Here is a 24,933-nt window from a genome sequence, read left to right as displayed (position 1 = left end):
TACTCCCTATTTAGTGCGCTAGTTTTGACCAGGGCCCTGGCCAAAAGTAGTGCAATATATAGGGAATAGGGCCATTAGCGACGATTAAGAGTCTTCTCATGTTGTCATGATTTCTCTGAAGTGTTACACAACATATTTACCTGTTTGACATTGATCTCATTTACATTACATTACATTTAAGTCATTTAGCAGACGCTCTTATCCAGAGCGACTTACAAATTGGTGCGTTCACCTTAAGACATCCAGTGGAACAGCCACTTTACAATAGTGCATCTAAATCTTTTAAGGGGGTGAGAAGGATTACTTTATCCTATCCTAGGTATTCCTGAAAGAGGTGGGGTTTCAGGTGTCTCCGGAAGGTGGTGATTGACTCCGCTGTCCTGGCGTCGTGAGGGAGTTTGTTCCACCATTGGGGGGCCAGAGCAGCGAACAGTTTTGACTGGGCTGCGCGGGAACTGTACTTCCTCAGTGGTAGGGAGGCGAGCAGGCCAGAGGTGGATGAACGCAGTGCCCTTGTTTGGGTGTAGGGCCTGATCAGAGCCTGGAGGTACTGAGGTGCCGTTCCCCTCACAGCTCCGTAGGCAAGCACCATGGTCTTGTAGCGGATGCGAGCTTCAACTGGAAGCCAGTGGAGAGAGCGGAGGAGCGGGGTGACGTGAGAGAACTTGGGAAGGTTGAACACCAGATGGGCTGCGGCGTTCTGGATGAGTTGTAGGGGTTTAATGGCACAGGCAGGGAGCCCAGCCAACAGCGAGTTGCAGTAATCCAGACGGGAGATGACAAGTGCCTGGATTAGGACCTGCGCTGCTTCCTGTGTGAGGCAGGGTCGTACTCTGCGGATGTTGTAGAGCATGAACCTACAAGAACGGGCCACATCTCGACACCATAATTCCACAGAACCCCTCTCCAGGATAGGGCAGGTGGCATGTCTAAACTGCATCAAAAGAATACCATTCACGACTTCTAACTTCCTATACCAAACAAAAAAAACAACACACAAGCATTTAATTTAAACTTGTAAGGTTAATCATAAAGGCTGTGAAATAGCTTATCACAAGTCCTCTAGCTACTGCAACGTTGTTAAAAAGGACTAAGCTAAGTGTTCTGTTAACAAAATGTGCGGTTGGTCATTTTGTTCTTTGAAGTATCCCCCCCCTCCCCCCAGGCCCAGCTAACATAGACAGGCCGATATAAAATACAAAATAATGTGCTGCCATCTAGTGGTCATGAGTAATACAAGCACAACAGAAGACGAGGGATACGGCTTCAGAAAAAGGCAGTAAGCAATGCAGGTGACAACAAGGGCTCTAACATAATGAATGAAGACAAAAGTGGCTTCAAACTATTTTAAACAGATTTCACCAAACAACTTCAACAGTTCAACCAGCAATAAGCTCAACCAAGGGAACGTTTATTTATTTTTATTTTTTCCAAGCATGATGTAGACAATTACATCAAACAGACATTCTTTCAACAGTGCAAGATATGACAACTGTAACAAACAAATGTAATAACCGATTCAAACGTATCAGTTGAAGTCTTAAAAATCAACCGATCATTTTCACATGATGAAAATTATATTCAAAACAACGTCAATTAAAAAGAGTGCATCTGCATTTAAATACAACAGCTAAAAAACACACTAAGAAATAATATTTCAATAGACATCTTCATCATTCCGTAACATGTATGTCTGAGTAAAAGCAGGCCAGCATAATGTCACCCCCCTTGCACACGCACAGCAGAGCATCAGTCCTCGCTAACAATGTGAGAAGCAATCCAACTGACTGCAATATTCCCCTCTGGAATCATTCAAAGCCATTTGGCAGTCCAGTAATTCCAAAAACCATTAACCAGTGATTCTACACTTAATAACTACATTATAAAAGAGCGTTTTCAAGCCAAGCCATTCACATTCAGCTACCTCAGAGGCTCCAACAAAGTCAAGTCTCCACTTCAGAGCCTCTCAAAACAAAGTCAGCAAAACTATGAATCATTATCACAAGGCTTAATAAAAACCTGAGGTACTGAGGTAGCTTCACAACACAACAATGCTACAATGAGGGTTGAAAATATATATCTATTTAAAAAGGTGCTTAAGCATATTAAGACATTCTGAATCAGTCCTATTTTTTCAAGCGTTTTTTTTTTTTACGACAGTCATTGCAATATATCCAGGTTCATTTAACGGTATACACCGAGTATAACAAACATTAGGAACACTTTCCTAATATTGAGTTGCACCCCCCACCCCCTTCTTGCACTCAGAACAGCCTAAAAGCGTTCCACAGGGATGCTTCCCATTCCCACAGTTGTGTCAAGTTGGGTGGATGCCCTTTGGGAAACTGTGAAGTGTGGAAAAACCCAGCAGCGTTGCAGTTCTTGACACAAACCGGTGAGCCTGGCACCTACTACCATACACCGTTTAAAGGCACAAATTCACCGTCTGAATGGCACACACACAATCGATGTCCCAATTGTCTCGAGGCTGAATCATCCTTCTTTAAAACTGTCTCCGTCCCTTCATCTACACTGATTGAAGTGGATTTAACAAGTGACATCAATAAGGGATCATAGCTTTCCCCTGGTCAGTCGGTGTCATGGAAAGAGCAGGTATTCTTAATGTTTTGTACACTCAGTGTATGACGCAGAGATGAAGATGCAACTTGCATTATGCTGTTTTCTTATACTCCTCATTTGGTACACATCTATCACATCGGTATTCTTTAGCTTTGGAGTCATGACTGCAACCACCATTTTGGAAACAAAGGACAATTTGGGCCAGCCATCATTCCAAACAGCATTACTGTACATAAGCTGTCCTAAAGGTGCTGGGAATGTATTGAAATGGCAAAGGAACTGAAATCCTGAACAACAACGATGTAGCTAATGACAGTATAACAGCAGCAGATGTGGACAAAGCTCAGGAGGTGACTAGCCTCTGATCTGAAGCCAGCCATTGGGGTTTAACTAAGCATCTTGTGTCGGTCAAAGACAGTCTTGCGCTGTTCCTGAACCTGCTTTTTCCACCGCTGCTGTGCCCCCTCGACCCTCTCCAGTACGGTGTTACTTCTGCCTCCCTGAGCAGCGCTGCCACCCTCAGGCTGCGGCCGCATGTCCTGTGAGGGGAGACAGAGACAGAGCACAGGACGTTACAGACACAGGACGTCACACACACTCCTGTGTTCTTCACCTGTTGACCTTCCCCGGTTAACCTCAACGAAACGTAGAGGTAGAGCATTGGACTACCTCTACTAGGCAGGGTAGCCTAGTGGTTAGAGCATTGGACTAGTAACCGAAAGGTTGCAAGTTCAAATCCCCGAGCTGACAAGGTACAAAATCTGTCGTTCTGCCCCTGAACAGGCAGTTAATCCACTGTTCCTAGGCCATCATTGAAAATAAGAATTTGTTCTTAACTGACTTGCCCAGTAAAGGTAAAAAAAAAAAAAAAAATTAAATTAAAAATTTTAAAAAAGAGAGAACTAAAGTCATCAAAGCACGAAGCTTAATTGATAGGTAATGTGAGTTTATGATCCCTCTGTGTGATGACTGTGTGGAGGAGCAAAAGCTTGGCACTCTATAGAGGATAACTGGAAAAAGAGCTCCTGTATATGTCTGACCTTCCAGAATTCAAACAGTTAAAGTAACTCATTCATTTGTGTGTGCCTATGTGTATTTAAAAGGTTGGCCGACCTCAGAGTCCTCGTCGTTGTGAAGGGGCTGGATATAGGGGTCATGTTTACGGATCAGAGGGTCAACCAGCAGCAGGAACAGCATGTAGAGGAGGAGGGAGCCCACCACTGACAGGTAGATGAGGATGGTCACCTGGGACAGAGGATATAATGCAGCTTTGATTACATTTCGGGAAAACAAGCCCTTTGGCTACTTTCTGAAATGCAAAGGCAAATATTAAAACATATGCAGGAATACAAAGAGAAGAAAATATGTATTATTTTAAAAAAGCAGAGGGAGAGGGATATTTCACACATTACTTCTATATTATAAATATATAATTTATTATAAACATTATTGGCAAATGCAGTATCTAAAAAAGCATGGCATGTAAAAAAAGAAGTAAAATGACCCATGAACACCAACATGTGAACTGCATAGGTGCATGTCAAATCTAGTGTCAAATTAAAGTTAAGAGTCTAGATATTTCTTTTAGAAATTAAGGCATATATACATTTTAGCAGCTATTTTCTATCCTAAATATTAAGAACAAGCAAAGGCTTGGATTTCTGGTCAGATGGAAAAGGGGTCTTAGAAAACATCGACCAGAAAAAGTCTTAGTAAGTATTAGAAATACATCAAAACACATTACTGTCGACCTAAAGACCCCTGCCAAATAATATCAACAGTCATATTTCCTTTTGGAGAAATTATTTACCTTGTGAAAGTTTAAGAAACATTGCCCTGAAATTCCGTTACCAAAGATATTTTCTCATTTCTCTCCTTCATGAGGAAGCATAAATCAAATCAAAGTTTATTTGTCACGTGCGCCGAATACAACAGGAGTAAACCTTAGAGTGAAATGCTTACTTACAGGCTCTAACCAATGGTGCAAAAAAGGTATTAGGTGAACAATAATGAAAGTTCACAGATGTAACAAGTAAAGGTAGACCTACCAATTAGTTATAGTGCTTTTACTAATATATATGTATTTGGAATTAAGTGATTCAACTCAAAATTCCGTTAACAAATTCAAATGAACAAAAATATAAACGCAACCTTCAGCAATTCCAACGATTAAAGTTACAGTTCATTAGGAAATCAGTCAATTGAAATAAATAAATTAGGCCCTAATCTATGGATTTTACATGACTGTGAATACAGATATGCATTTGTTGGTCACAGATACCTTTAAAAAAAAAAAAAGGTAGGGTCGTGGACCAGAAAACCAGTCAGTATCTGGTGTGACCTCCATTTGCCTCATGCAGCGCGACACATCTCCACATATTGGCGGGAACTGAAATACGCTGTCGATCCATAAACATGCTCAATGGGTGACATGTCTGGTGAGTATGCAGGTCATGGAAGAACTGGGACATTTTCAGCTTCCAGGAATTGTGTACAGATCCTTGCCGTGCATTATCATGCTGAACTTTGAGGTGATGAATGGCGGCGGATGAATGGCACGACAACGGGCCTCAGGATCTTGTCACGGTATCGCTGTGCATTCTAATCGCCGTCCACAAAATGCAATTGTGTTCGTTGTCCATGGGGCATTCTGTTCACAACGTTGACATCAGCAAACCACTCGCCCACACGAGGCCATACATGCTGTCTATTCATCCATAGAAGAGACAAAAATGACAAGTAAATTCATCCATAAATGACAAGTAAAAGCTAAGCTAAAATCCTACTTGAGTAAAAGTAAAAGTATTTGGTTTTAAATATACTTAAGTATCAAAAGTAAATGTAATTGCTAAAATATACTTAAGTATCAAAAGTAAAAGTATAAATAATACATCATTTACAAACAAAGCACTTGTGTTTCGTGAGTCCACCAGATCAGAGGCAGTAGGGACGGAGATTCTCACTTGATAAGTGTGTGAATTAGACCATTTCCCTGTGCTGCAAAGCATTCAAAATGTAACGAGTACTTTTGGGTGTCAGAGATAATCTATTGAGTAGAAAGTACATATTTTCTTTAGGAATGTAGTGGACTTCTTATTCACTTGTATCTACTCTTCTCTGTGAAGGCTAGGGCTGGGAATTGCGAATGGAACTCGTGACACAATGTTATCACAGAACTTTGGTGACGATATGATATGTATAGCGATTCTCAATGTATTGTGATTCGATACTGTCATTTCATTGATGTTCTAAACAAGCTATATGATGAAAAATACAGGAGTTTTGGCTCAGGTACAGCCAACTAGCGCTAGCTAACAATAACTAGCAAAATTATTATTATTATCATCATCCTTTTGGGGAGGGGGAAATCAATACTTTGACTCAAAGTATTGATATAATATTGTCCAAAATAATGTGATATGTAACCAAATCAATATTTCCTCCATCCCTAGTGAAAACTGTTTGTGTATTGACTTAGGTTCTTTCTGACTCGTGTGGCTTAAATAGGGTCATCCTGTTATCACAGTAACATGTTTGACCCCCCCCGCCGTCCCCATGGCCTCCTCCTCCCTCTCCCTGTCCTTGAGAATGCTGTTTCTCTGTATCCTGGCTGGCGTCCATGGTGCAAACATCGGGTCGTTATGCTAGCGGCCTTCGAGGGGACCCTGCTGGTAATTACCCCTATGTCAAGGTTTGGTGTGGTGGCGAATCCGGTGGCATGACAGACTGGCACAAGGATACTCAAAACCCATCCTGGAGTGCCATATTCAACTTTCTGAATGTGGCATCCAGTGCTTTCCTGAAGTTTGAGATCTGGGAGAAAGACCTGAACTTCGATGACCACCTGGGAACCTGCACCACTAAGCTCCGCTCTGGCACTCAGAGCGTAACCTGTGGTCTGAGTAGTGGAACCTTCTACTACACTTACAGTTACCACTAAGCCAGCCATAATGTACAACATTCGGCCATCACATACCTTAATGAAATTGTAATGAATTTTACTGATAAACATTAAGGTGTAAATAAAAAAACATGCATTTCAGTACAATCTGGTTCTCTCATTATCTGGCATTTACACTTATTAGATAAGGGCCTTACGTACAGAACATGCTGTATGGATAGACAGTGAATGTATTCTTTTAGTCATGGTTTTGAACACCATGCTCCTATACCATTTCCTCTTTAGCATTACCATCTGTCAGTTTTTACCACAGTTGGGAATCTTCGGTTGCTCAGGTATGGAAATGCTGGATTCAAAGCATAAAGCGAACCACGACTGTATTTTAAAGGTTTCATAAAACAATTGTGCACAAGGGGGGGGGGGGGACAGAAACGTTCTCCAGAGAGTCCGTAACATAAACCAAAAAACGTATTATAAAAGCTGTTCTGTTCCGTTCTCCCACAGCCCACGCCATAACATAACTTAAGGCTAGAAACCATCTGCTAAGTGGACAGTAAGTCACTTTCCACCATTGCTGAGTTACAATCAGTGACCCTTAACCTCGGGAGAGTTATTTAAGAGGCAAAATTGTTCCTATGGGCACGTGGAATTTAACCACACCCAACATCAGTTAATACCAGTTGATGGACTGTGTGTAAGGGTCAGACCTCAGTACCTTGATGGTGTTGCTGCTGCGTTCTTCATACTTGCACTCACACAGCAGACAGTAGGCCTCCACATCATGGCCCGGCACTGGCATGGGCTCCACCACATGGAGGCACTTACTGGGGACCGATAAATACACATATTAGGATGGATCCAAGATGACATTATGGACTGGGCCTGGATGTAGCCTGCATTATTAGTTGAGCCTTTTCATGACTACCCATAAACAACAAACGGAAATCTATTCATTTAAATCAAATCAAACATGCGCCGAATACAACAACTGTAGACTTACCGTGAAAAGCCCTTAACCAACAGTTCAGTTCAAGAAGAAAGTATTTGCCAACAAACAAACAGCAAGAAGCAGCAGTGTACGGGTGGGGGGGGGGTCAATGTAAATTGTCTGGTGGCGATTTTTATGAATTGTTCAGCAGTCTTGGCGGTAGAAGCTGTTGAGGAGCCTTTTGGTCCTAGACTTGGCGCTCCAGTACCACTTGCCGTGCGGTAGCAGTGAAAACAGTCTATAACTTGGGTGACTGGAGTCTCTGACAATGTTATGGGCTTTCCTATGACACCGCGTATTATATAGGTCGTGGATGGAAGGAAGCTTTGCCCCAGTGATGTACTGGGCCGGTCGCACTACCCTCTGTAGCGCCTTGGGGTCAGATGCCGAGCAGTTGCCATACCAGGCGGTGATGCAATCGGTCAGGATGCTCTCGAAGGTGCAGCTGTAGAACCTTTTGAGGATGTGGGGGCCCATGCCAAATCAAGTCTCCTGAGGGGGAAAAGGTTTTGTCGTGCCCTCTTCATGACTGGCTTGGTGTGTTTGGACCATGATAGTTCTTTGGTGATGTGGAAACCAAGGAACTTGAAACTCTCAACCTGCTCCACTACAGCCCCGTCAATGTTAATGGGGGCCTGTTCGGCCCGCCTTTTCCTGTAGTCCACGATCAGCTCCTTTGTCTTGCTCACATTGAGGGAGAGGTTGGTGTCCTGGCACCACACTGCCAGTTCTCTGACCTCCCTATAGGCCGTCTCATCGTTGTCGGTGATCAGGCCTACCACTGTTGTGTTGTCAGCAAACTTAATGATGGTGTTGGAGTCGTGTTTAGCCACGCAGTCATGGGTGAACAGGGAATACAGGAGGGGACTAAGTACAAACCCTTGAGGGGCCCCAGTGTTAAGGATCAGCATGGCAGACGTATTGTTGCCTACTCTTACCACCTGGGGGCGGTCCTTCAGGAAGTCCAGGATCCAGTTGCAGAGGGAGGTGTTTAGTCCTAGAGTCATTAGCTTAGTGATGAGCTTCGTGGGCACTATGGTGTTGAACGCTGAGCTGTAGTCGATGAACAGCATTCTCACATACAGTTGAAGTCAGATGTTTACATACACTTAGGTTGGAGTCATTAAAACTCGTTTTTCAATGTCAGAATAATAGTAGAGAGAATTATTTATTTGAGCTTTTATTTCTTTCATCACATTCCCAGTGGGTCAGAAGTTTACATACACTCAATGAGTATTTGGTAGCATTGCCTTTAAATTGTTTAACTTGGGTCAAACGTTTCGGGTAGCCTTCCACAAGCTTCCCACAATAAGTTGGGTGAATTTTGGCCCATTCCTCTTGACAGAGCTGGTGTAACTGAGTCAGGTTTGTAGGCCTCCTTGCTCGCACACACTTTTTCAGTTCTGCCCACAAATTTTCTATAGAATTGAGGTCAGGGCTTTGTGATGGCCACTCCAATACCTTGACTTTGTTGTCCTTAAGCCATTTTGCCACACTTTGGAAGTATGCTTGGGGTCATTGTCAATATGGAAGACGCATTTGCAACCAAGCTTTAACTTCCTGACTGATGTCTTGTGATGTTTCTTCAATATACCCACATAATTGTCCTCCCTCATGATGCCATCTATTTTGTGAAGTGCACCAGTCCCTCCTGCTAGCAAAACAGTCCTGTAGTGTAGCATCCGCGTCCTCTGACCACTTCCGTATTGAGCAAGTCACTGGTACTTCCTGCTTTAGTTCTTGCTTGTAAGCAGGAATCAGGAGGATAGAATTGTGGTCAGATTTGCCAAATGGAGGGCGGGGGAGAGCTTTGTATGTATCTCTGTGTGTGGAGTAAAGTTGGTCTAGGATGTTTGTTTTTTTTGGTATGGAACTTGAAATCCACCACCCCTAGATTGGAAGACTAGACTGTGAATTCAGCATTATGTGCATGCACATGTTATGCACTAGACAATTGCTCACCAATCTTTCTGGGAGACATTCCTGCTGTAGATGTGTCCGGTGATGTTCCTGTAGGGTGGGCAGATACACTTGCAGCGCACATCTTCAAAACTCTGAGAATATAGAGAAGATCTTTATTACTATACAGTGACATGTGCATTATCAAACAAATGACAGCAGCAGCAGTATACACTAGCTTATACCAGGTCTATTTGTGCTGTCTTGTCAACGCCATTGCTGTCATTGTCATTTGTCACGCCAAACGCTGTAGGCCATCACAACAATGCAGAGCTGCCAACTCTCACGCATTGGCTGTGAGACACATGCGTTTGACCCTCCTTCTCACGGCACATCTCTAATATCTCACGTAATTGAAAAGTACTGCTTTTATTTTCCTAATTCGTCCATTATAGTCAGCGCATTAACTTTTCAACTGTGCTTCAAATCGTTTTGAAATCGGAGCATCTGCGCCTGCAGGTTAGCATCACGAGCAGAACCTCTAACATCGTCCTGTCTTGCCACAGCACTGTGAACCGCGGAACATTGAAGCATAGGATTGGTCTCGTTATGTTAGGGATCAAGTGGATTGGATGCATGTTTTAGAGAAACGCCCCTCAAGATTAGAGTGGAACTGAATGGAAAGAGAGAACCACTGAGTTTATATAAGTAGAAACAATAGTAGCACGGTAGAGCTGTTTAATGTACAATGTCAACAAACTGAGGCTGCTGTTGCTCCCGCCCCTATTGCAGAATGCAGCCGTTTGACAGCATGTTAAATCCACACTTGCATTAGTCCCCTGGTTAGGTGATTGACATTCAGGCTGTGCCAACAAAAAGGCAGCAGCAGACAGACCTACAGAATGTTTTAGCAGGGAATTTCGGGCAGGGTGACCTGATTTTATTCTACAGAGGGGACAATAAATATAAACATTATTTGGTTAGGGTGTAGATTTATGTAATCTTGTTTCCATGAGTTTTTATTATCTATTTACTTCATTTAGTCTGATCAGTGGAACAATTCTCCTGCTTAACAATGGGCTAAAATATAGGGTTGATTTGTGTGCTTGTCAGCAAAACACTGCTGTTATTCCCCACACTTGTTTTATTATTCCACCGCGACACTATTTTTCCAGTGTAATCACATATTTGAAATCTTACCTACTTGGGTCTTTGAAAATGATTCATATTAAATCATGTATTTTTCAGCCATTAATGGACCGTTTTGATTGAGTCATACAAATCGTCACCGGATATTATATGCTCCAGGAACCAAATAACATTTTAGAGATTTTAGGGGGGACTCACAACTCATAAAACACATATTGCATCTATGTAGAGTGAGACGATGACAATGATATTAAACTAGAAGTAATAAACCACCTCAATATTGAAATTCATTAGACTTTTATTGAAGGTTGGGTGATTTTGAGAAATGAATTGTTATAACAAGAACATTTTCACACACTCAGCACTTGGGGAAACATTAGGGGTGGTCAACCCTCCTGGAGAGCAAGCAGGATTTTCAGCCCTATTTTAAAGAGATAGTTTACCTAAATTACAAAATGTTTGTGCCCTTACCTTGAAAGCAGTCTATGGACAAGGATAATACAATCTTATGATTTGGTTACCCCTGGCATAAACCATTAATATTAGTATTTACTGTACAGAGTGTTGGTGTAGTGGTAACACTCGCCGGCCCATGTCAGATACAACTTTCCACATGAGAACAGGGACCAATCCCTGCATCCAACCTTCCCATTTTCCTGTCTCCCCATCTCATTTAATTACTGTCTGAATAAAGTGTCAAACAGACAGATAATTATTTTAAAAATATAATAATAATGTGCATACTCAACGTAACAGTTGTCCTAAAATAAATTATCTTCCACTCTGGTCATAGGCCTAAACCATGTCAGAATATGTAGAATTGCAGGAAATGAGCTTTTACAACAGGACCCCCCAGACCCCCGTCTAGGGGTTGTGCCATTGGGCAATAAAATCCACATAGCAAAGCTTTCTTCAAAAGTTGCCAGCTATGGCAATGGAATTGGCAAGACAGCAGAAACGGATCTGGGACTCAGGCTAGAATACACCAGAGTTGATGGTCCTGGAATTGATATACCTTACTAGCGTGTGCAAAGGAGATGGCGTCACTGAGCAGTACAACCAGCAGGCCGACTAAAAGGGACCTGGAAGTCTGTTCTCTCCTGGACGACATACTAACAGACAGACCCGCCAGGTAGCAACCTCCTTACCCTGGACTGGAGGAAGAACGCTACCCTATATGAGGAGGAAGAGGGCACACGCGCACCCACAAACACACTCTTTATGGCAAATCTTAGTTAGTTTAGTTACATGTTAGTTACATAGCTTGATACTACATATCATTCCATTAAGTTGTCTCCCACATGTTCTCTATGGCTACATTTTGAAATAAAAAAATTAATTTACAACTGCTGTCAACAGTGATACAGCAACAACAGCTAGCAAGCTGTCAACAGGGCCTAAAATGGAAGTTAAGTCGAAGACATTCGTGCCATTGATGTATATGTGTATGTTGCAAATCAAAAACAGAAAAAAAATACCACACCAGCGATATACTTATTAGCAAGTAAATACCTTGGAAACGTTATTTATTTCATACGCACATACCACAAGATGACTTCAGCTGTTCTTCTTCAGTGGTGTTAACCGTTGTTGGCAACAACTTCCATGGTGCCACCTACTGGGTTGGAATAAAAAAAATAAAAAGTGTGACCTACTAGGATCCCTGGCGTTATACAATTTGTGTACATCATTGCATGCGATTTGATGTCTATTGGGAAAAAGCCTCAGTCCAGTGTGTGTAATCTATTGACAAATGTGTGTCCCCTGACTGACTAAAATGTGTATCCCCTCTCGCTCTGGTGGAAAGTATAAGGTAAACCCCTGCTTCTTCTTCTTGACCCGATCAATAGCTCTATTTCCGGGTAGTCATATCAATATCATATAGAGTCATATATAAAGAAAACTGTATTACATTATGAAAGCAGATCTAATAAAATGGAATAATCTTGCCATAAATCTCACAGGTAGAAAAAAAACTCTATGGAATGGCATGGCTGACAAAGTTTTGGTATTTACTTTCGGAAATACCAATTACCCCACCACAGACATTCTCTTAAAAAAGTACACTCGTTCATAACATACTTTACGTGGGCAAATAAAATGCATAGAATAAAATGGAAAGTTTGACATCTTCCTTAAGTCTGAGGGTGGTTTTACCCTTCCAGACATGGTATTGTATCAACCTGGCACCCAAGGCTTTTACTTGCGACATATTGTTAAATGCACTAAAGAGGAACAATGGGTACATATTTGAAGATGCTCGTGCTCAACCCGAGAATATTTTTTTACGTGTCTTATCTTCAAAGGCTTAAGCTGAGAACATGAACAACTTCACAGTTAAGAACACTATAACAACATAGAAGAAAATGAAAAAATGTAGTAATTTTGGACTGACCAAGATATCACAAAATGTTGATTTAAAATCTTTTCACAAATTCTACAGCACAACAGCAGAGTCGTGTCTTAAGTGTAAAACGAATGACTCAATAATCCATGCATTCTGGGAACGATATAAAGGGCAAAATAAGTCATTGGGATAGAAAGTTGTATTACTGTATTACAATGTAAACATACTTTTAATCCGTCTGAATGCCTATTTCAATATATGGTATATGGGGGCGTAGTGAAATATCCAATGGGCTAGATGATTCTCTTCTCATCACTGATCTTGAAAAAAACGTATACTAACAAATTGGAAATCAATCAACCCACCATCATTAACATAATGGATTTAAAAAAATATATATATATATATTGAAATGGGCGACCGAGAAAAACAAATAGGTACAATTTAAAGACAAGCGGAAAACAATGGCTGGGGGGGTGAGAACATGTGGGTCTGGGCAGGTGAGATGTAGTCATTGTTTGTGTGCGTCTGTAAGTTGTTGTTCATATGTATACGTTTGCATCTGGAGTGGAGAAAAAAAAGTATAAAAAAAAAAATCTAAGATGAATATCTCTATAGTGAGCTCCCCACCCTAGACCCTAGGCTACCCTTAATAAGCCATACACACCAATAATGCACACAAGCAACTGAAAGGGCAGTTGGAGACACGGATACTTCCGTAACGAGCTATGTTATCCGTGTGAACGCTACTCTGTATTCTTTGCTTGACATCCTCTTTCTCGCAACCTGAATCTGTCCTGTGTTTTTTTTATTACGGTGAGATTCCCTCTTGACCTATTGGAGGGTCTTCTTGACCTGAGCACGAAAGGTCAGAATGCTGCACACTTCAGATTCAATACAGCTGCATTGTTGGGGAGTTATACAGTTCAAGAGTGCAACCCCCTCCCCACCTTTCCTATGTCATACATGTGTTAAGTAAGTACTGAGTACAGTGGACATCCATGGTGCATTCCTGGTATCAGCCCCAAAACATTGAGTCCAATATCCTGCTTTCACGAGTCTTTCTCGCCAGAATGAGGCTGTGAGAAATTACGCTTCACCAGCTCTGCCATTATTAGCCTCTTCTCTTCAGCAGTAACCCTTCCTGTCTCCTGCACAGTGAGGGTCTTTACACCCAAAGGCTAATTGTCTGTTTAAGGACACCGACCTCTGCCCACTGAGGCATACAGTCACTGGCCTTTCATCACCTGAAAGGTCAGAACAGAACACTCATCATACGAGTTTAGATCATCATTCCTTTTCAATGGTCTAAATAGAATGTAAGAACATCTTTTGAATATCCACCAAGAAGCAAAAGCATACAGACATTTTTGTTGTTGTTGCAAAAAGTAGTCCGTTTGACCACTAGGTGATGCTACAAGGTTCCAAGTCCACAGTCACTGACTGGGCCCAGTGGCATAAGCTCCTCCATTGTGATACAGATACTTTATAATAGGGCTCATCCCTGTAGTAGGATGTCAGAGGTATTGAGGAAGAATAGCAGCTTTCAATATGCCTTGATGTCTAACGACCAGTATGTTCTTGGAACCTCCAATTCAATCAATTGCACATATTCATGTAACCTTTACAACTGATTAAAGCACAGATATTCTCAGGACTGTTAGATATTGTGCATCAATTTGGAATATGGGGCTTGCTTGACAAAATGAAAAGAAAGACTGTTAAGATTTGTTGTGAAATGAATGTTCCAATTAGAAACACAATATTGTAGCCTACCTTTTTCTCTGCCTTTTCACTACTCCTTACTCCACCTCTCCCACTCCCTCCAGTACTACTTCTAACCATTCTTCTTTTTGACCTTTACCTTTACATCTTCTGTAGTTCCTAAAGTGGAGTCCTCTCTTTCTCTCTATCATGTTATTGCAGAGTACACTGTTTGAATAACAAGACAACAACACCGGTAAGTGATACTTCCCCCCTCTCCTCTCCTCTCCTCTCCTCTCCTCTCCTCTCCTCTCCTCTCCTCTCCTCTCCTCTCCTCTCCTCTCCTCTCCTCTCCTCTCCTCTCCTCTTCCCTCCCCCTCTCATCGCCTCTCAGTGATGTGCTTTGGGTAGTATGACTATCACTATTCTAATAGACACAAGGTAATTATGGTGGTTGGTGCCTTGACTGTGTGTGCATGTGTGTGTGCGTGTGTACGTGCTTGGGATTCCTGACATTTCTATTCTAATAGATACACACTGTAATTACATTGGTGGCTAGGAGGCAGCAGAGAGTGGTGATCCATCGACCAGGGACAACACAAAACTATAAATCACAACGCTATGGTTCCGCCCTCCCAACTGTAGCCAAGCACGCTCGGCGAGAGAGCAATCCTGCCAACCTGGGTTTGCACATTTGTCTTCATCAAGTAGTAGGGTTGTTTTGGGCATGACTGAATTTGCTGCCAGTGCCATGGTTATCAAACATGGAGTTATTTTAGCAACTGCTGCTTTAGACCTTATTCAAAGCTTAATGTTCTACCATAGAGCACTTAACAGAGCACTTCATACAGTACCAGTTTAAAAGTTTGGACACACCTACTTTTCTTTATTTTACTATTTTCTACATTGTAGAATAATAGTGAAGACATCAATACTATGAAATAACACATATGTAATCATGAAGTAACCAAAAAAGTGTTAAACAAATCAAAATATATGTTATATTTGAGATTCTTCAAAGTAGCCACACTGCCTTGATGACAGCTTTGCACACTCTAGGCATTCTCTCAACCAGCTTAAACTGGTATGCTTCTCCAACAGTTCCCACATCTGCTGACTACTCGTTGGCTGCTTTTCCTTCACTCTGCGGTCCAACTCATCCCAAATCATCTCAATTGGGGTGAGGTCGGATGATTGTGGAGGCCAGGTCATCTGATGATCATCATCTCATCACTCTCCTTCTTGGTCAAGTAGCCCTTACACAGCCTGGAGGTGTGTTGGGTCATTGTCCTGTTGAAAATCAAATAGTCCTACCAGATGGAATGGCGTGTCACTGCAGAATTCTGTGGTTGCTATGCAGGTTAAGTGTGCCTTGAATTCTAAATAAATTACTGTCAGTGTCACCAGCAAAGCACCCCCACACCATCACACCACCTCCTCCATGCTTCATGATGGGAACCACACATGCGGAGATCATCCGTTCACCTACTCTGTGTCTCACAAAGACACGGCAGTTGGAACCAAAAATCTCAAATTTGGATTCATCAGACCAAAGGACAGATTTTTAACGGTGTAATGTCCATTGCTTGTGTTTCTTGGCCCCAAAAAAAGTATATTTTTCTTATTGGTGTCCGTTAGTAGTGGATTCTTAGCAGCATATCGACCATGAAGGCCTGATTCACACAGTCTCCTCTTGAACAGTTGATGTTGAGATGTGTCTGTTACTTAAACTCGGTGAAGCATTTATTTGGGCTGCAATCTGAGGTGCAGTTAACTCTAATGGACCTTATCCTCTGCAGCAGAGGTAACTCTGGGTCTTCCTCCTCTCCTGTGGCAGTCCTCATGAGAGACAGTTTCATCATAGCGTTTGATGATTTTTGCGACTGCACTTGAAGAAAATGTTTAAGTTCTTGACATTTTCAGGATTGACTGACCTTCATGTCTTAAAGTAATGATGGACTGTTGTTAATCTTTGCTTTTTGAGCTGTTCTTGCCATAATATGGACTTGGTCTTTTAACAAATAGGGCTATCTTCAAATGAACTTTTAACAAGGCACACCTGTTAATGGAAATGCATTCCAGGTGACTACTTCATGAAGCTGGTTGAGAGAACGCCAAGAGTGTGCAAAGCTGTTATCAAGGCAAAGGGTGGCTACTTTGAAGAATCTTAAATATGTTCAACTCTTTTTTGGTTTCTACATGATTCCATATGTGTTATTTCATAGTTTTGATGTCTTCATTATTATTCTACAATGTAGAAAATAGTACAAATAAAGAAAAACCCTTGAATGAGTAGGCGTGTCCAAACGTTTGACTGGAACTGTACATTTGAATGATAGATTTCATTGAAAATGTTAAAGGCTTCCTCAAACCCAGGGGGACACCACAACATGATGTTGTGAAACCCTATGGATCGAAGAAGTACAGCTACTTTCTAATTTTGGTTTATATAAACTGTGAATCTCTGTAACCGTAGAAGCCCCATGGATCATTCTGGGAAAGCCTGAACTATAGAGGTGTTAGTGAGAGATCATTCCAAATTAACAGCCGATAAAAAGAAAACACTGGCTCAGTCTGAGAACTACTGTTGTTCTGTTGTTCTGTTGTTGAGTCCGAGACAGCTGGTGGTATTCTCCTGCCTCGACTGAGAAGACAGCTGTCAATCACATACCCACCTGAGCCCAGGGAGAGGAGGAGGGGGAGAGGAGGAGGGAGAGGAGGAGGTGTCTGGTGAGTGTGGCGCCAAGAGAAGAGGTGAGGCGAGTGCACCTGAAATAGATGCAGAGTAGTAGTTGAGGTGGCAGCTCCTCCAGCCTGGCCTGCCTCTAAGGGACAGAGATGCACGGTGAGGAGACAGAGAGGAGACTGACCACTGGAGCAGAGCGGGATATTGATCCAGACAGAATTTGAAACCCTAGGAGCTACCATGACACATGATGGACACATGCACGGACGGACGTGCACACACACACGGATGGACGTGAGTGCGTGCACACATAAGGACACGCACTCACACAAACAAACACACACACTCTCTCTCAGACACACACACACACTCCATCCCACCACCTCCACACATAGAGACCATGGTCCCTCCACTGTTTTCCTTAAGCAGCGTATGTTTGAGGGGGGGGTGGCACCGATTTACATGTGCAAATGTCAGTCAGTCAGCTCCCAGCAATCACGGAGGGGTGAGACATGGACTGAATAAAACAGCAGCTCAGTGCCCTGTGTTCTGGGGTCATAGCCTTCTAAAGTGATGACAGAAATCTCTCCCCAACGACCATACACACACACACACACACACACACACACGGACAGACGGAAGCACATGCACAAGCATGTGCGTACGCACTTGCTCATACAGGCATATTACGCTCCATGCACATGCACCTACACATTTGTAACTCTCTCACCCACACATGGACGCACGCACGCACACACACACACACACACACACACTCTCTCTTTTCTCTCTCTCTCCTCTCTCTTTCTCTCTCTCTATTTATCTCTCTCTCTCTCTCTCTCTCTCTCTCTCTCTCTCTCCCCATTGGGTATCAACAATCATCCACACTGTATAAACAGTGTCATAAAACAAAAACACAACTAAACAATGACATTTTCATAGACGTCCCCCAAGTCGATGCTAATCCCTGCCTGTAATAAAAACACCCACACGCACAAACGCACGCACGCACGCACGCACGCACACACACACACACACACACACACACACACTCACACACACACACACACAGAGAGAGAGAGGGAGACATTAGAAACCATTCAGGAGAGTAGATAAAGATCATCATCAAGAGATGACAGGAGAGACATGGAGAGGTAGAGGATAGAGGGGAGAACTGATCCCTCTCTCCGTCCATCTGACCTGCGCTACCTTTCTATCATTGTCAAAGTGAGACACCGTACATCATCGGGTCAGAGCGCTCATCGCTCCTCTACACCTCAGCTGGGACCGGGACATGACAAGGATAGACGGTGCTGTCCAACAAACACAATCAACAGATTTAAGCACGTAAACGTGACATATTGGACCCTTTAAATAACATAACAAGTGATGTTATTATAATTTATAAACTATGCATGCTAACTGTATTATTCTGTGTTTTAATGATCGTTTAGAAGCGTTGTTAGTCAGCTGTTTCCCTGAAACTACCACACGAATAAACCTCTTCATTACTATAGTGTATATGCAACCATCCATGCACTTTATCCTCATAAGATTTATATTGACAAATACTATTGATTGGTGAGGCTAAATCCCGTAGCACGCGCTTATGTATCAATATGCTGTGTCTTTCTATTGTAACCATGTATGTCAAATGTTTAGGAAGAAGGCTACTCTTCCTGTGTCTCTCAAATATCTGAAGCTTTAATGGAATGTAAAGAGAACACAGGTGAATTGGGTATCAGTAATGCAATGGATCGTTTCCATGGAGATGTCAAGACAGTGTTGCCTTGTTAATGCAGCCTCTGACATGCAGGATCACTAGCGATGCCTTGTAGGGAATGTACAGCATGTACTGTTTTCTTCCACCATCTGCTATTGTACCCTGACACGTTGTGTGCTTCACTGATGCAGCCATTAGTGATTCTCATCCAAGGAACTTGAGTACGTTTTCAAAGGGTCCACAACAAAACAAAACAAGGGAAGAACTGAAAAAAGCAAAATATCATCAGTGCGCCTCAAAATATTGGACATAAAAATGATGTAACGACAGCCCAAACTGTGGAACGGACAAGTGCCTCAATGGCCAGTGGTTTGACCTGATGCTGTGGTGGTACCAAGGGCATCGAGAAGAAGAGGAGGACATGAGGGATTATTTGGTGATTTATGGTTGGGATTTAACGATGAATGGTGGCAGCCAACAATGACACTCTCCTTTTTACTGCATGTATATCCCTTCTCCCCCTCCTTCCTTGCCTCGTCGTCCTCTTCCTGCCTCCCCCAACCCCCCTGTCTGTCTTTCCCTCCATTCACACCAATAAGTTCATACACTGAACAAAAATATAAATGCAACATGTAACAGTTTCAAGGAGTTTACTGAGATAGAGTTTATATATGGTAATCAGTCAATGGAAATACATTCATTAGTCCCTAATCTATGGATTTCACATGACTGGGAATGCAGATATGCATTTGTTGGTCACAGATACCTTACAGAAAAATAAGGTGTGGATCAGAAAACCAGTCAGTGTCTGGTGTGACCACCATAGGGGCGGCAGGTAGCCTAGTGGTTAGAGCGTTGGGCCAGTAACCGAAAGGTTGCAAGATCGAACGCAAGATCGAATGTTGCATTTATATTTTTGTTCAGCGTACTTGCAATTACTTTTTGGAGTCATATGTCCTCAGTTGTCCTAACATGTTCAATACACTGCTTTTAAAAACACTGTGGTTGATGTTGTTTGATTCTCTCTCTGTTACAGTAATTCATCACTGTTGTGTATAGAGTATGCTAACGACACGACATAAAGCCCACCAAGTACTTATTTGGACGGCACACCTTTCAGAAGGTCTGAAATTACATTCTATTCCCTAGTGCACTAATTTTGTCTCAGTACTTTTCTGCTTGACCAAAGTTAAAAGTAGGGCACTGTGTAGTAGTACTGTGTAGTAGGGAATGCTGATTTTAGACCCATATTTACTTCAGGGTTTTGCCTTTCATCCTGTTCCTATCAGGAGACATTTCCTCTCTGTCTAATTGTCATTCCCTGAACTGGCTGATTAGGGATCAGAGATGGACTTCCCAGTGTAAATGCTGCTTGCATTATTCATTCTATCCAGTCTGCCTGTCAGGTGTGTGTGTGTGTGTGTGTGTGTGTGTGTGTGTGTGTGTGTGCGTCGGTGTGCCAGTGTGTCGTGTGTACGTTTGTGTGCATGGGCGTGCGCGTCGTCAGGCCCCTCAACATGAATAATTGATCTGATCTGATTAAAGTTTTGCCATGATTACCCTCTCACCTCACCTCTCCTGGTTGATGAAATGACACAACACCTGCCTGTGTTCACATCCCTGTCTCTTTAAGTTGTTCTCTTCATCCCCTCAATCAAGCTAGTTTCAATTAAAAAAGGGTGTTAAAGTAGCTTTGTTTTCCGATTTGTTTCTGTGGTTATATGAAAGACAGTTACTTGTCTGCAGTGCCTCCTTTTCATGTGGTTCCTCCCGCAGTAACACAATTCAGGCCAATAAAATAACCCTGATTGGACTAGTGCTGAACAACAACTATATTTTCCTCCAACTGCTTCAGGATGATGAATCCTTAGACGCCGATAGACGGAGCATCAGTGAAAACTGTAATTGTCTGATACACTGAAACACTTAAACGAACACTTTAACAAGGTTCCATTGAGAGCAAACCTTGATCACCTTGACTCTCCTGTCTGCCTCCGCACGTCACCCATTCCCTCCCTTGTCCACTCCACACATTCTGCTCATTTTGTAGTTGGATCACTTCTCACTCTCTCCTCTCGTAACCTTCAAAGCCCAACTAAGTATGTCACTTTGATCTGTCTTCCAGAGCCAAGGAACGAAATGCATGACAGAGAGTGTCTTCAGGAGGGAGAGATGGAGGGAGGGAGGGAGAGAAGAGTGACAAGTAATGACCGTGGCTACAAGCTGTGACCTTTGGAATGATCAGGGAAGCATGACTACCAGGCCCCACGTTACAGACGAGGAACAATTTGGGGGAGAGGAAGAGGAACGGACAAAGATTTTGTGTGTCTGGTTAGTGGAAGTCGTGGTAGAGATGATTGATGGGATAGCATTTCTATGCCATTTGCCCTTATAAAGAAGACAATAGATGACATGCACCTCAACCGAGTATTAGAAATCAGAAGTGAATATATCACAGAATTGTTGATGGGATTCTAACTGTTCATGTTGATCTGATTGGCATGAGAACAGAGTGTACAGGACTAGAGCAGGACCGGTGATAAGTGAGATGAGCGGAAAGGAGAGGTAAAGGGAGTACTTGTCCAGCCCAAGTCCCTGGTGAGGAGCTTTCAAGTCGCAAGTCTTCCCGTCTGCCCTGTCAGGCCTGAACAAACACCTGTCACACACGCAACCACACCACCCAGCAGCAGCATCACACAAGGCTGGCCTGGGCCTCATCCAGGGCCAGTTCCAGGCATAAGCGATGTAAGCTGTTGCTTGGGGCCCCTGGCCGCTAGAGGGCCCCCGACACAATATATACAGTGCCATCGGAAAGTATTCAGACCCCTTGAATTTTTCCACATTTTGTTAGGTTACATCCTTATTCTAAAATGTATTCAATAGTTTTTCCCCTCATCAATCTACACACAATACCCCATAACAACAAAGCAAAAACAGGTTTTTAGAAATGTTTGCTAATTTATATATTTAAAAAAAACTGAAATGTCACATTTACATAAGTATCCAGACCTTTTACTCAGTGTAACGATTCTCGTTGGTGGAAGGAGAGGAGGACCAAAATGCAGTGTGGTAAGTGTTTGTCATATTTTAATTGAAAAACTGAACACTACACAAAATAACAACGAAGAGAAAACGAAATAGTTCTGCCAGGTGAACAGACACTAAACAGAAATTAAACACCCACAACCAAAATGGGGAAAACAGGCTACCTAAGTATGATTCTCAATCAGAGACAACGAACGACACCTGCCACTGATTGAGAACCATACTAGGCCAAACACATAAATATAACAACATAGAAAATAGAACATAGACTACCCACCCCAACTCACGCCCTGACCAACCTAACACAAAGACATAAAAAAGGAATTAAGGTCAGAACATGACACTCAGTGCTTTGTTGAAGCACCGTTTGCAGCGATTATTTACAGCCTCGGGCCTTCTTGTGTATGACACTACAAGCTTGGCACATCTGTATTTGGGGAGTTTCTCCCATTCTTCTCTGCAGATCCTCTCAAACTCTGTCAGGTTGGATGGGGAGCGTCGCTGCACAGCTACTTTCAGGTCTCTCCAGAGATGTTTGATTGTCTGGGCTCTGGCTGGGTCACTCAAGGACATTCAGAGACTTGTCCCGAAGCCACTTCTGTGTTGTCTTGATTGTGAGCTTAGGGTCATTGTCCTGTTGGAGGGGGAACCTTTGCTCCAGCATCAAGGATCTTGCTGTACTTTGCTCCGTTCATCTTTCATCCTGACTAGTCTGTCAGTCCCTGACGCTGAAAAATATCCCCACAGCATGATGCTGCCACCACCAAGCTTCACTGTAGGGATGGTGCAAGATTTCCTCCAGATGTGATGCTTGGCCTTCAGACCAAAGAGTTCAATCTTGGTATCATCAGACCAAGGAATCTTGTTTCTCATGGTCTGAGAGTCTTTCAGTGCCTCTTGGCAAACTCCAAGCGGGCTGTCATGTGCCTTTTCCTGAGGAGTGGCTTCCATCTGGCCACTCTACCATAAATACCTGATGTGTGGAGTGCTGCAGAGATGGTTGTCCTTCTGGTAGGTTCTCCCATCTCTACAGAGGAACTATGGAGCTCTGTCAGAGTGACCATTGGGTTCTTGGTCACCTCCTTCAAGATTAGGGAACTCCTTCAAGAATGTTGGAAAAGCATTCCTCGTGAAGCTGGTTGAGAGAATGCCAAGAGTGTGCAAGGCTGTCATTAAGGCAAAGGGTGGCTACTTTGAAGAATCTAAAATCTAAAATCTATTTTGATTTGTTGAACACTTTACAATGTAGAAAATAGCTTAAAAAACAAACCCAAAAAACTTTGAATGAGTAGCTATCTAAACTTGTAGTAATCATGGACAAATACCAACCAGCCATGAAGGGCTTGTGCACAGGGGCCCTTCCCTCCAGAGGAGCCCCCCATTGAATCTGTTAGTCATTCTCACTCAGATCATAATAACATGGCATAAGTCATTACAAAATAGAATTGTCAAGACGGGGGCCACAAAATGTTTTTGCCATGAGGTGGGGTGCCCCCCAACCAAATCTTGCTTAGGGCCTCCAAAAAGCTAGAGCCGGCCCTGGCCTCACCAGCAATCCGCTTGTCTGCGTTCTCCTTCCGTAGAGGCTTCACTAGAGGATGGGAGGAATACTAAGAAAGCAGCCATAGATTTTCTTTCTGTTGGGGAAAGAGAGCGAAGGAGGTTAGGGGTTTGAATGCTCACATCAAACTCCCCTCCTTCTCTTTTCTCGCACCCGTTTCTTTCGCTCCTCTCTTCTCATCTGCTCTGCTCTGGAGGGACCTTCTGTTTGTCAGCCAAGCACTGGAGCGTTTCCCCCTAAACCCACCCCAACGCACCTCTATCTCGCTCTCTTTCTGTCTGTCTCTCTCCCACCATCTTTCTATCTCTGTCTCTCTCTCTCTCCTACAGCTAATTTTATTCTCTCTTCCTCTGCTTTACACTGCCTTCACTCTTCCACCAGTTAGGAAAGAACCTGATGAAGTCAATAAGGGAGAGAGACAGAGAAAGATGGAATGTGAGAGAGACATAATGGATGGAATAAAACAGGGTGGGGAAGCTGTGCACTACTTGGGTGCAGAGGAGTGAGAGAGGCATGAATTTCAACCATGGAGATGCTTCCTAATAAGAAAGGCAAAGGCTGCACAGAATTACAAATGAGAGAGAGAGAGAGAGAGACAAATGGAGAGGAGAGAGAGAGAGAGAGAGAGAGAGAGAGAGAGAGAGACAGAAAGGCGGGAAGAGAGAGAATAACAGAAGAGAGAGGCAACAGATTTGTTTTATTGTAACAAAATTCAAATGCAGCAAAGGGGTTAGGCTTATGTTTACTCTACAATAAATGTACAACAAATGTAAGACGTCAGTTGGTAAAGATGAGAGGACATTGAAGATAGTGTGTACCCTCTCTCTCCCTCCCAGGCCTCTCTGCAGGTCCCAGCCGCCGCCAAAAGTGCTCCACACGTGCTGGGGGATCAGAGTGTGAAAGTGGGGCTATATTGATTCTTGAAGCTGTGAGATGACAACTATGGTCTCAGATCACCCTTTTTGTTTACAGTTGATTCACAGCAAGCACTTTTTCAGCTCTCAGAGAAAGACTGTGTGTGTGTGTGTGTGTGTGTGTGTGTGTGTGTGTGTGTGTGTGTGTGTGTGTGTGTGTGTGTGTGTGTGTGTGTGTGTGTGTGTGTGTGTGTGTGTGTGTGTGTGTGTGTGTGTGTGTGTGTGTACTCGTGTGAGTATATTTACTGTACAGTGCATTCGGTAAGTATTCAGACCCCTTGACTTTTTCCACATTTTGCTACGTTACAGCCTTATTCTAAACTGGATTAAATCGTTTTTCCCCTTCATAAATCTACACACAAATTCCCATAATGACAAAGCAAAAACAGGTTTATAGACATTTTTTTTTTTTTTTTTTTTTTAAACACCGGGTATA

The 24,933-nt window shown here is 42.8% G+C and overlaps 1 protein-coding gene across 3 annotated transcripts; it reads right to left on the bottom strand.

Moving 5' to 3' along the window:
* Nucleotides 1-1,728: 1,728 nt before the first annotated feature.
* On the bottom strand, nucleotides 1,729-12,171 carry LOC115102693 (proton-transporting V-type ATPase complex assembly regulator TMEM9-like). 3 transcript variants are annotated; one of them, XM_029622908.2, is made up of 6 exons: nucleotides 12,063-12,171; nucleotides 11,533-11,690; nucleotides 9,432-9,523; nucleotides 7,197-7,305; nucleotides 3,694-3,825; nucleotides 1,729-3,119 (listed from the first exon to the last, which is right to left on the bottom strand). In XM_029622908.2, the coding sequence occupies exons 2-6, from the start codon at nucleotides 11,626-11,628 to the stop codon at nucleotides 2,967-2,969; spliced, it is 582 nt and encodes a 193-aa protein (XP_029478768.1). In that variant the 5' UTR covers nucleotides 11,629-11,690; nucleotides 12,063-12,171; the 3' UTR covers nucleotides 1,729-2,966. The 3 variants fall into 3 exon arrangements, with proteins under 3 accessions (XP_029478768.1, XP_029478770.1, XP_029478769.1); XM_029622910.2 differs by having other exon boundaries at nucleotides 12,059-12,130; XM_029622909.2 differs by having other exon boundaries at nucleotides 12,030-12,113.
* Nucleotides 12,172-24,933: the final 12,762 nt, after the last annotated feature.

This window comes from Oncorhynchus nerka, linkage group LG20 (assembly GCF_034236695.1).
Source record: "Oncorhynchus nerka isolate Pitt River linkage group LG20, Oner_Uvic_2.0, whole genome shotgun sequence".
NCBI lineage: Eukaryota > Metazoa > Chordata > Actinopteri > Salmoniformes > Salmonidae > Oncorhynchus > Oncorhynchus nerka.
Note: the sequence above shows the minus strand (reverse complement) of the source record. Positions and strands in the feature narration are given on the sequence as shown.

What these genes read in the sequence shown, in the direction of transcription:
- LOC115102693 (XM_029622908.2), bottom strand. Translation starts at nt 11,628, where the DNA reads ATGTCGTCCAGGAGAGAACAGACTTCCAGGTCCCTTTTAGTCGGCCTG. An exon ending in AATGTCTCCCAGAAAGATTG is followed by an intron (nt 7,306 to 9,431) that starts GTGAGCAATTGT and finishes ATCGGTCCCCAG; the next exon opens with TAAGTGCCTCCATGTGGTGG. An exon ending in GCAGCAGCAACACCATCAAG is followed by an intron (nt 3,826 to 7,196) that starts GTACTGAGGTCT and finishes CCTCTGTCCCAG; the next exon opens with GTGACCATCCTCATCTACCT.